This window comes from Oryctolagus cuniculus, chromosome 1 (assembly GCF_051225735.1).
Source record: "Oryctolagus cuniculus isolate XC-2025 breed Fujian yellow rabbit chromosome 1, ASM5122573v1, whole genome shotgun sequence".
Taxonomy (NCBI): Eukaryota; Metazoa; Chordata; class Mammalia; order Lagomorpha; family Leporidae; genus Oryctolagus; species Oryctolagus cuniculus.
The window spans coordinates 3511207-3523518 of NC_142867.1; the positions used below are offsets into that span (position 1 = coordinate 3511207).

General features: G+C 62.5%; 1 protein-coding gene across 2 annotated transcripts in view; it reads right to left on the reverse strand.

Moving 5' to 3' along the window:
- Positions 1-12312, reverse strand: part of IGHMBP2 (immunoglobulin mu DNA binding protein 2) — a 33884-nt gene that overhangs the window by 18288 nt on the left and 3284 nt on the right. For both annotated transcript variants that reach the window (XM_089307384.1, XM_051827841.3), the window contains 5 exons: positions 9902-10094; positions 9673-9770; positions 8487-8650; positions 6617-6817; positions 4889-5036 (listed from right to left, as the gene is read on the reverse strand). In XM_089307384.1, coding sequence (XP_089163510.1) covers positions 4889-4937 — 49 coding nt within the window. In that variant the 5' untranslated portion in view covers positions 4938-5036; positions 6617-6817; positions 8487-8650; positions 9673-9770; positions 9902-10094. The remainder of the gene's footprint in view (positions 1-4888; positions 5037-6616; positions 6818-8486; positions 8651-9672; positions 9771-9901; positions 10095-12312) is intronic.

The window sequence follows — 12312 nt, forward strand, 5'->3', positions numbered from 1 at the left end:
CTCCATCAAGTTTGCAGAGCGCCACCAGACATGAACTGGGACAAAGGTGTGGGTGGGCATGGGCCTGGTGCCCAGGACACGACTGGGACACCCACATCCTGCCTCACAGCCTGGGCTGCAGTCCTGGCCCGCTTCCTGCTGAGACGCACCTGGAGACAGCAGGTGGGGCGCGGCCAGTGGGGTCCTGCTCCCCACCTGGGACACCTGGAGGCAGCAGGTGGGGCGTGGCCAGCGGGGTCCTGTTCCCCACCTGGGACACCTGGGACACCTGGAGGCAGCAAGTGGGGTGTGGCCAGCGGGGTCCTGCTCCCCACCTGGGAGACCTGGAGGCAGCAGGTGGGGTGTGGCCAGCGGGGTCCTGCTCCCCACCTGGGACACCTGGGAGACCTGGGAGGAGCAGGTGGGGCGTGGCCAGCGGGGTCCTGCTCCCCACCTGGGAGACCTGGAGGCAGCAGGTGGGGCGTGGCCAGCGGGGTCCTGCTCCCCACCTGGGACACCTGGAGGCAGCAGGCGGGGCGTGGCCAGTGGGGTCCTGCTCCCCACCTGGGAGACCTGGACTGAGTTCCCGGCTCCAGCTTGTCACAGGCATTTGGGGAGTGGACCAGAGAGGCAGGATAATCGCTCTCTCCCCTCCACTTCCCCTCTCCCCCCTCCCCTCTTCCTCTCTGCCTCTCAACTAAATAAAAATCCACAAAAAAATGCAGACAGCCGGAGCGCTGCACAGGAGGAGAGGCGCGGCTCCCAGGCAGGCCCATGGTCAGGTTCACGGCTGGACTCTCGGCAGGCACCGCGCAGGCCCACGGCGCGGCACAGCACGTCCCATGCGCCAGCGCCGACGGTCACGCAGGACTCCGCCCACCTGCGCAGGAAGGCGCGGACGGAGCCCCCAGCACGCGGGCCTCAGCAAACTAGTGGCCACAAGCCCAGGGCCACACGAGGGCGGCAACCGCACACTAAAGGCAAACAACTACACGGACGTGGCTTTCTGGTTTTTGACTCATTTTTTTAATCTTCCACAATTCAGAAAACAACTGGACTCGGCCCTGCGCCCAGCCGCCGTGCCTCAGCACAGCCCACAGCACAGAGGGCACCACAGCAGGGTGGCGGCGGCCCGGGAGCCCAGCCCCGGCTCCAGGCCTTGCTCCGTCGCCCCGGCGTGTGCGCGGGGCCTGACACTTGCCCGTGAGCACCAGGCCGCGGCGGTGAGGCAGCCGCACTCCCCCGTACGGGACACGGTCACTCTGGCGCTTGCCAGCTTGGAGGAAGAGCGGCCAGGTCGGGAGGCCGACGGACAAGCAGCTGCCAGCGGCCTCCACTGACAACCGGCAAGAAATCCAGCCAAGGGCCCGCCAGACCGGGCGCTGCGCAGAGGCAGAGGCGCCAGCCACACCTGGCCGCAGCCGGCTAAGCCGCGCCAGGACCCCTGGCCACGGAAACTGTGGACTGAGAAGTGTGCTGTTCGTCGCTTCCTCGTGGTCACGTCACTACAGCAAGCGCAGGGGTCTCGGCCCCCCCAAGGAGTCACAAGGAACACGAGAGCCAACAGGGAGGAGGAAGGAGGCCCCCACCTCTGCCCCGGGCTGCTTCTCCCCTGAGACGGCCCCTCGAGTCCTAAAACCACAACCCGGAGCATAAAACCATACTGACAGGAAACAGAAACACAGAACGTACGAGGGGAAAGGGGCGCAAGCAGGCGGTGGCAGGCACCAGGCACAGGAGACACAGGGGTAGAGCCAGCGGGACGGTGTGAAGAGACTGCCCGGAGAACGCCGGGGCGGGCGCTGGCACATGGCGCAGAGGGGGTAAGCCGCCGCCTGCAAAGCCGGCATTCCACGCGGGTGCGGGTTCAAGTCCCGCCGCTCCATTTCCAATCCAGCTCCACGCTAATGTAAGGCAGCAGAAGGTGGCCCAGGGAGTTGGGCCCCTGCACCACGTGGGAGACCTGGATGAAGCTCCTGTCTCCTGGCTTCAGCCTGGCCCAGCCCTGGCCATTGCAGCCATTTGGCGAGTCCCACAGCGGATGGAAGGTTCTCTTTCTCTAACTCTGCCTTTCAAATAAATAAGCAAATCTTAAAAAAAAAAAAAAAAAAAGTTACCATCCCAGTATCCCCAACGCTCAAAAAATTAAGTCAAAGCACCAAGATATAAAAAAAGAGCGAATCTTATTTCTGGGCATCCGACGCAACGACACCGGATGGACAGACGTGAGACTCCACACGAGAGCCGAAGGCCGGAGCAGTCAACAGGGGCAGCTCCTGCACGCACGGGCCGCCAGCCGCACCGCAATGCGCATTCAACACGTGAAGACGGCAGTCTCAGCTCCGTGTTCTCACAGCAATCAAAGACAACAGCAGACGCGACGATCCAAAACAAAACATGGAGGAATCGAGAGACAGAGAGCGCACGTGGGCAAACACTAGGCAGCCAGAGGTCCGTGCAGCTGCAGCCCCCCAGGAAGAGGGGCAGGGGGGGCGTCCCTGGAGAAAGAGCGGCCGGAACATTCTCGAAGCTGGTGAGGCCGGAAAGCCAGGGACCGGGAGGTCAACGACCACAAAACACAAGCAGGGAGGGGACCGAGCATGGCGCGGGCAGCGGCTGCTCAAACCAGCAACTGGCCAGCTCCCACGCAGGGCCTCGTAGGGCAGGAAAGCTGGAGACGCCCGCCCCAGGGACAAGGCGGAAGCAGGTGTCTCCCCAGAAACCGCAGGCAGGAAAGCACCGGCCCAGAGCCCCCCCCAGCACACCTCGTCCCAGGCAGAGGCTGCACGCGACCCTCGCCAGCCCCACGTCATCAGCAACGTCAGCGCACGTCCCTGGGGCGGAGGGAAACCGTACCGTCCAGAAACACGGGTCTGCACACACGACACACACACACACACACACACACGGGACACACACCCAGACGCACACACACCAACACACAGGACACACATCCACACACACGGGACACACACACACACACACCCAGACACACACACAGGCACACACCCACCCACACAGGACACACACACACATTACACACACCCAGGACACACATCCACACACACAGGACACACTGACACACACACACACACACACGGGACACACACCAACACACAGGGCACACACACACACAAGGCGCACACACATACATGGGACACACACACGCCCACACAGGACACACACAATCACACACCCAGGACACACATCCACACACACGGGACACACAGACACACACATACACATACCGACACACACCCACCCACCCACACACCAACACGGGACACACACACACCACAGGCACAAGACACACCAACACACACCGACACACACACACACGGGACACACACCACACATCTACACATACCACACACACACACACGTAAGGGACACACACACACACACACACACACACGGGACACAAAGCGGAGCCTGTGTGGAGGAGCACCTAAGACAGCTTTCTCATCACTTAGATCTTGTCCAAGACAACTACTGAAGCAGTAGCCAGGGCCGGCGCAGCAGCGCAGCGGGTTAAAGCCCCATGTGGGCGCCTGTTCAAGTGCCGGCTGCTCCACTTCCCATCCAGCTCCCTGCTAATGCGCCTGGGAAAGCAGTGGAAGATGGGCCAAGTCCTGGGGCCCTGCACCCCCATGGGAGACCCGGAGGAAGCTCCTGGCTCCTGGCTTCAGGTCGGCTCAGCTCTGGCTGCTGCAGTCATTTGGGGAGTGAACCAGGGGATGGAAGACCTCTCTCTCTCTCTGTAACTTTTTCAAATAAAGAAAATAAATTTTTTAAAAGATTTATTTTGTTTATTTGAAAGACAAAGTTACAGAGAGAAGTAGAGATAGAGAGAGGTCTTCCATCTGCTGGTTCACTCCCCAGGTGGCCGCAACGGCTGGAGCTGCGCTGTTCCAAAGCCAGGAGCCAGGAGCTTCTTCCAGGTCTCCCACATGGGTGCAGGGCCCAAGGACTTGGACCATCTTCTACTGCTTTCCCAGGCCACAGCAGAGAGCTAGATCGGAAGAGGAGCAGCCAGGATTAGAACTGGTGCCCATATGGGATGCTGACGCTGCAGGCTGGGGCTTTAACCCGCTGTGCCACAGTGCTGGCCCCAATAAAATAAATTTTAAAAAAACAAACAAAACAGTAACAAGTGGGCTGGCACTGAAAAGCCATTGCCCGCAGTGCCGGCATCCCATATGGTCACCAGTTCGAGACCCGACAGCTCCACTTCTGATCCAGCTCTCTGCTGTGGCCTGGGAAAGCAGTGGAAGATGGCCCAAGTGCTTGGACCCCTGCACCCACGTGGGAGACCCAGAGGAAGCTCCTGGCTCCTGATCAGCACAGCTCCAGCTGTCACAGCCATCTGGGAGTGAACCAGTGGAAGGAGACCTCTCCCTGCCTCTGCCTCTCTGTAACTCTGCAACAGTAAGGAGCCTGAGGAGGGGGACGACTCCGGGAGATGACAGCAGGCGCGTGGTGCCGTGCCACACGCACAGGGACTGGGACGAGCTACAGCTGCGCCCGTGCAGCCTAGCGCGAGCACCGAGAGCACAGACATCACCAAGAACTCAACAACGACGACCAGAAAACTCAGTTCATCCAAAACAAAACACAAAAATAGAAAAAAGGAAGAAAGAAGAAACGGCAGAAACCACAGACCTGGATGCCACGCGACCCGGGGAGGTGTCACCCGTGAAGAACTCCGCCGGGGCAGGCTCTTCACGCGGTGGATCGAGACGTCCCCCCGCACCCCGTCCACGTCGGGGCCCCGAGCTCAAGCCCTGCCTCCACTTCTGATCCCGCTCCCTGCTAAGGCGCGCCTGGGGGCAGCAGACGGCGGCGAGCGAACGGAGGGCAGCGCCTCCCCCGGGCAGCCCACTCCCCCGGGAGCCCCGGGCCGCCTCACCTGTGTTCGTGGCAAGGACCACGCTGGCCGCGCTGAGGCTCTCCACCATGGCCGCTTCCTCCCTCGCCTGCAGCTCCTTCCGCAGCAGCCTCACCTCGTCCCGGAGGCTACTCTTCTCCCGCCTCTCCTGGGTCTTGGTGGTCTTCACCTGCAGCGGGCGGCCGAGGAGAGACCAGCATCGAGCGGGCCGCCGCCCACCTCCGGCCCCTTCCCGCTCGCCAAGGGCCCGGGCCAGCTCCCCAGAACCTTCCCCGCGGGAGCCACGGACGCACACACGTGACCAGGCTCCTGAATCCCGGCCCGCATGGAGGTCCCTGGCCCCTGCCTGGGGAGCACCAGGAGGGCCGTGGGGTCCTGGCGGGGTCTTCACCGGAGCTCACGAGAGGCAGACACGGGCTCCACGCGGAGGCAGAGGCTGTGCCCACCGCGAGCGCCCAGCCTCCAGGGGCTGAAAAAATATTTTCTCCACGGACACTGAGCCCGCGCCCCACTGCACTCCAACAGCTCAGGCTGGCTCGGGCCCTCCCCGCGTCCTGAGCTCTCCTGGGAGCAGGGCTCCGGTGGGAGGAGCCGTCTCCTCGGGCACAGCTCGGCGGGGGGGGGGGGGGGGGGGGCCCTTGAGGGCATTCATCTCAACAGGAACAAGAGAATCAAACTGGGGCCGGCGCCGCCGTGGCGTGGGAGGCTAAACCCGGCCTGCGGCACGGCACCTCTTCCCATCCCACCTGCACCCGCGTGGGGACCTGGATGGAGCGCCAGGTTCCTGGTTTGGGCCTGGCCCAGCCCTGGCCATGGTGGCCATTTGAGGAATGAACCAGTGGGTGGGTAGAGATCTCTCTCTCTTTCAAATAAAAAAATAGATCTTAAAGCAACATCAATGAAAGAAATGAAATCGTCCATGGCCGCGAGGGGCAAACACCTCCGCATCCCCCGCCCCGCTGGCACCAGAGCCGACCCCTTCACCAGGGCAGCCTGAACCCAAGGCCGCCCCGAGCTGCGTGTGCAGCCTGCGCGCGTGCTGGAGGGAGCCGGGCACACACACAGCTCGAGCCCGACACCACCAGGCTGCCAGAGGAACGCGCCCGCCTGCCCTCTCCGGACGAGCGGCGTCCTCTTCACCAGGGTGACACAGAGGGACACGGGGACCTGCGGGACACAGCGTTCTCACGCTCAGGCCACTCTTCCCCCGCCAGATCCAGGCAGACAACGCGGCCCAGCAGGGGGAGACGACGGGGAACACTTCCTTTAAGACCACTGCTCACCCCCATGTTGCGAGCATGAGGACATCGGGTCCCTGGAGACGCTGGGTACAGTTCTGCATCAGAGTGAGCAGTCCGGGGACGGGCACTGCACTGGGCCTTCGGCCTGGAGTTAAGACGCCCACGTGCCTCAGGGCAGTGCCTGGGCCTACATCTCAGCTCCACTCCCGATTCCAGCTTCCTGCTAACGCGCACCGGGGTGACGGCCAAGTGCGTGGCCCTGCCTCCAACACTGGAGACCTGGACTGAGGTCCCACCGCTGCAGGCACTGGGGAGTGAACCAGTGGGCAGGAGCTCGCTCTCTCGCTCGCTCCCATTCTCTCTCAATTAATAAATAAAACCCAACTCTTAGAATTGAGTGACCCAACGGAGGCGAGGGAGAAGCAGGGGAACACGGGGACGTGGCTCGTTCCTGACCGCCTGCCCACGGGAAAGCTGGCCGCAGGGCAGGCCGCCGGGCGGTACCTACAAAGACCTGGTCGATGTCCTTCCTGATGTCGGCCACGAGCTGGGCGCCGTCGCTCCGCGCCAGCACGGCGTCCAGGCAGTGCTGCTGGATGGAGGGCAGGAGGCGCGCGGGGTGGCCCAGACGCACGATCCGCTGCTTGCACCGGGCCAGCCGCTCCACCAGGTTGTCCACGGCAACGTTGGAGGGCGCACAGCACAGAACCTGGCAACGCGGGCTCCGGTTAGGGCTTGTTGCTTTGCTTTACCTCGACCCCTCGCTGCAATCCCACGCTGAATCACAGACACAGGACGCCCCACAGGTAAGGAGCCAAGGGCAGAGCGTGCAGCTCTCCCACACGTAACCACCATCTGCAGGACACCTGCCACCGCGGGCTGCCACGCTGGCCAAGGAGACCCTGCACCTCCCCACGCGGCACACCTGCTAGTGACCAGCAGCTCGGACAGGTCGGAGTGCGCCCCATCGAGGCTCGCGGCGCCTCACCAGCCTGTCTCAGCCTCCGGCAGGTCCTGAGCGGGCCCCCGCAGGCCACCATCAGGAGGGGCGGCAGCTGGCGGAGGGGGCAGAGAGGACAGTCCCCCAGGCCACGGGCGGGAACGTCCGGCCCACGGGCCCTGTGAGGCCGGCGAGATCACTGGTGTGGCCCAGCCCGGGCGACCGCGGCAGGACTCAGCTCAGAGGATGTGCGGCAGGCTGGTTTGCAAGCTGAGAATTCCGTGCGGCCAGCGAATGATGCTCTAAATACCCCAGTGGCCCTCAGCGGGAAAGGGCTCCCCAGCCCCGGCCTACACCCTCCAGCGCAGGGCAGAGGGGGCCCAGGAAGGAGGCCCAGCTGCCCTTCCTGGGGCCGGAATCCTCTCTGCCCCCAAAGGCACAGGAGCGAGGACCTCACCCCGCCTCACTCTGGACGCCGAGACAGGAGGCGACCAGTTAACCCCCAAAGCTGCTGGCTGCCGGTGACCGTTTTCCTTAGGAGCTCTCGGACACCTGCGAAGACGGTGCCCCGGAGGAACCCCTGCCGGGTCTGTAACGTAACGGGCTTCCCTGTTGCCGCAAAGAGGCAGCTCCACCAAGCCCAAGTCCCAGCCCTGGCGCTCACGAGTACCTGGGCCGCAGAGCGCACGGGGCCATGGAGCGCGCAGGGCGTGGGGCGCACGGGGCCATGGAGCGCGCAGGGCCGTGGGGGCGCATGGGGCCATGGAGCGCGCAGGGCCGTGGGGCGCACAGGGCCGTGGGGCGCACGGGGCCATGGAGCGCGCAGGGCCGTGGGGCGCATGGGGGCCATGAAGCGCATGGGGCCACAGAGTGCACAGGGCCATGGAGCACCTGGGACCAAGGGGCGCACAGGGCCATGGGGCACACGCGACTGTGAGGCACACAGGGCCACGGAGTGCATGGGGCCGTGGAAGTCCCGGCACCAGGCCTTCTGAGGGAGAGACGAGCAGCCACGGGGCCCTGGCTGGTGAGCAGCGGTCAGCGCTGACCTGCGAACACCCACCATCCGCACCCCAGTTCTGACCGGGACGCGACACCTCTATAACGCAGGTCTCTCCAGGTGCTCGGGCCCTGACCCAGCGGATGCAGGTGGACTGAGGACCCTTTCTCGACCACGGAACGTCGCGTGAACAATGGGAATGTCCTAAGCCACAGCTCCCGAGCACCACGGCCGTGAGCCGGCCCAGCGCTGAGCCCCGGCACCGCCGCCCACCCCGGCCGGACCCGGACCCCGGTCAACTCGGAGCCGACGGCGGCGCTGTGCACGTCTGTGGCGCCTCATGGGAGCCGTGGGAAACGGCAGGGCCCAGCCTAGGGCTCCAGCAGCGCCCCCGCCCCGCCCAGCCCAGCCCACCGGGCCGCCCCGTCCCCCGCCCACCTTCAAGCCTTGTTTCACGGCCTGCAGGATGACTTCAACCACGGTCGTGGTCTTCCCTGTGCCAGGAGGCCCGTGGATGATGGCGAGCTCTTTCTGGGACAGCGCAAACGATACAGCTTCCTTCTGGGAGGCGTCCAGGGCAGCGTTGAAGAAGACGAGGGGCTCTGCGGGAGAAGTGGGCATGAGACCCTCCACGCGCCCCGCCTCCCACACACACAGGGCGCTGCCCCTTTCTCCCTCTCTCTGTAGCTGTGCCTTTCAAATAAGTCAATGAATCCCTTTAAAAAACAGTAACAAGCCAGAGGCTCCCGGGGTAGAGAGGGGAACGCGCTCCCGCAGGGTCCTGCTGGGGAGGGAGGAGGCTGGAAACGCGCGCGAGTGCACGCGAGGCCGCCTCTCGCCTCTCGCCTCTCGCAGGGCAGGTGTCCGAGTGACTTCTCTTCCTGGCTGACGTGCCCCTTCATTTCCACGTCTTCTGCCATCCCCACGTATTGCTCTTAGAAGCAGAAATAAATATGTTAAATTTGAAGGCTGCTGAGATATAACCAAAGGCTTGGGGGATTGCAAGTGTTCATAAAGATTTATTTATCTGAAAGGCAGAGTGACAGTGAGAGACACAGAGAGAGGTACCTTCCATCCACTAGTTCAACCCCCAAATCGTTTCAACAGCACAGGCTGGGCCAGGCCGAAGCCAGGACCCAGGAACTCCATTCAGGCCTCCCACGCGGGTGCAGGGACCCAGGCACTTGGGCCATCCTCTGCTGCTTTCCCGGGCCTAGCAGGGAGCTGGATCGGAAGTGGAGCAGCTGGGACTCGAACCAGCGCCCGTGTGGGATACATGTGTCCACAAGCAAAGGCCTACCCTGCTGGCTCCAGGACTGAAAATTCTCGAACCTAAAACTGCCATCAGGCAGAAGGGACGATGCACCACCGTCTCTTCCCACAGAGCACCGGGCCAGAGAGACACCCTTACAGTTCAGAACCAGAGATGGATACGGGAGGAGAGCGCTACCAAAAACTAAGCGGCAGGAGCCACTTGCTGGGCCTGGCGGCCAGGGAAGCTGGTCCAGCTCACGCAGCCAGTGAGACACACGGCCGCTGCTCGCTCCACGCTCCCCAAGGCCCGCGCGAGGCGTCCAGACCCACCGTTCACACCCCAGTTTCAACCAGAAAGGAAAAACCTTACGGGCTTCGCGGGCAGGGCTGGGCGTGGACCCGCCGAGCAGGACATCGGTGAGCGAGGACGCTGGGCCCCAGTGGCCCTTCTTCAGGGTAAGCAGAGCTCTGCCGGGGGGGGCCAGGATTAGCAGCTCAGCGCCCGAGCCCCTGCCCCAGCCCACGCAGCTCCCACCCCCGCGAGCAGGTGGGTGGCTGGGAGCAGGTGCGCCCCGGGACACACTGTGACAGGCGCTCACTTTCTCAGTCGCTTGTAAGTGACGTCGTTGGCGAGCTTTAACAGGCGGTAGGAGCCGTCTCGGTCCAGGCCCAGCTGGAGATCGTGGCCCTCATCGAAGGCCACGGTGACGGATTTCTGGGTGAGGTGGGTGAGGATCCCCGTGGCCAGCTGACCGCCTTCGCTGGCAGTGTCATACAGACCCACGATGTCACCTGCGAGAATCCGAAACGCCCTGCATAAGACACTGGGAACGGTTAAATATTCTTTTTTTTTTTTTTTTAAGATTTTATTTATTTGAAAGAGTTAGAGAGAGAGAGAGAGACAGAAGGGAGGTCTTCCACCTGCTGGTTCACTCCCCAACTGGCCGCAGCAGCCTGAGCTGTGCCAATCTGAATCCAAGAACCAGGAGCTTCTTCCAGGTCTCCCACGTGGGTGCAGGGGCCCAAGGATTGGGCCATCCTCCACTGCTTTCCCAGGCCACAGCAGAGAGCTGGATGGGAAGTGGAGCAGCCAGGAATAGAACCAGCGCCCATATGGGATGCCGGCGTCGCAGGTGGCAGCTTTACCAGCTAGGCCACAGCACCGGCCCCTAAATATTCTTTTTTTAAGATTCATTTTATTTATTTTGAAAGGCAGAATTAGAGAGAGGGAAAGAGAGACATACACACAAAGGGGCAGAGAAAGAGATCAATGTTCCATCAGCTGGTTCACCCTCCAAATGGCCGCAACAGCCAGGGTTAGGCCAGGCTGGAGTCAGGAGGCCCGAGCTCCATCCTGTCTCCCACGTGGGCGGGTGCAGGGGCCCAGGCACTTGGGCCATCTTCTGCTGCTTTCCCAGGCCATCAGCAGGGCACTGGACTGGAAGCAAAGCAGCTGGGACTCGAACCCTAGTCCTGACCTACCCCCGGCACCACACCGGTTCCAACAGGACTTGGGCTCCCGAGCTGCCGACACTTGGACTGCTCCCTGGAAGACGGAGAGCCTCCAGCTGATTGTGTTTACACGCCGCCTGCACACCGTCCTACCTGCCAGCAACGCCCCAGGCACTGCAGGCCCAGGACTCGGGCCCGGTGACCACCTCCTGGTCACACGGTGACAACAGCCAAGGCTCCGCCTGGGACACACACATTTTCCACAGTGAGCGCCTGGCTTCCAGCCCCAGCAGACACACGCCTGGGAGGCAGCAGGCAATGGCTCCAGCGGCTGCGTCCCCGCCCCGTGTGAGAGCCCCACCACGTCCTGGCTCCCGGCTCCAGCCTGGCCCAGCCCCCGCTGCTGCAGGCATTTGGGGAGTGAACCAGCAATGGAAGACTGCCCTCTTTTTTTTCCTCTAAGATTTTTTATTTGAGAAAGAGAGTTACAGAGAGAAAGAGAGGCAGAGAGAGCTTCCATCCGCTGGTTCACTCTCCAAATGCCTGCAACGGCCAGAGCTGGGCCAGGCTGAAGCCAGGAGCTTCTTCCGGGTCTCCCATGTGGGTGCAGGGGCCCAAGCACTTGCCCCATTCTCCACTGGTTTCCCAGGCCACAGCAGAGAGCTGGACCGGAAGAGGTACAGCCGGGACACAAATCAGCAGCCATAGGGGATGCCGGCGCTGCAGACAGAGGCTTAGCCTACTGCACCACAGCGCCAGCCCCAATCTCCCTCTCCCTCCCTCCGCCCCTGAAATAAAATAAATATCTCAAACTCTTCTCAGGTTTGACTCCGCCCAGCATGTCCTTCTCCTCTCATCTGCAAACCCAGCCAGTCTTCCAGCAACTGCTGTGAACCAAGTCTGTGACGTCAGAGGACTATCCCCAGCAAGACAAGACAGAGACGCCCGGGCGGCAGACACAGGGCTGGCAACCCTGCCGTCATCCTCAGCCTTCCGGGCCAAGGCCGACCCGAGCGTCCCCAGGATGGAACAGGACTGCCCCTCCTCTCCGACGGGGCTGGCACACATGGCGCCAACGCGTGCTGGGTGTGAGAAAGGCTGGGAGTGCGGGGCCGTGCAGGCTGCATGGCACCAGTTGGGGCCACATCTGCCCGCCACAGAGAAATGGGACGGGAGGGACGGCTGCGTCCTTTACCAGAGTGGCTGGTTCACGTCCCGGCTCCTCCACTCAGTCCAGCTCCCTGCTAACAAGCGCCTGGGAGGCAGCGGGGAGGGCTCAGGTCCTGTGGGCCCTGCCACCCACGAGGGAGATGGGAGACTCGGACTGAGCGCTGGCCCAGGCTGTTGTGGATTTGGGGAGTAAACTAGCAGATTGATGCACTCTCTCTCTCTCTCTCTGCCTTTCAAATCAAATGAAAATGATTACATAATTTCTCTAAAAAAGAAATATAATGAAAATCACAAAGAAACAGGTAAATTGGTTCTAATAATTTTCGGGGCGAGTGCTAAGGTGCAGCAGGTTAAGACACCACCTGGGACGCCAGCATCTCGCACGAGC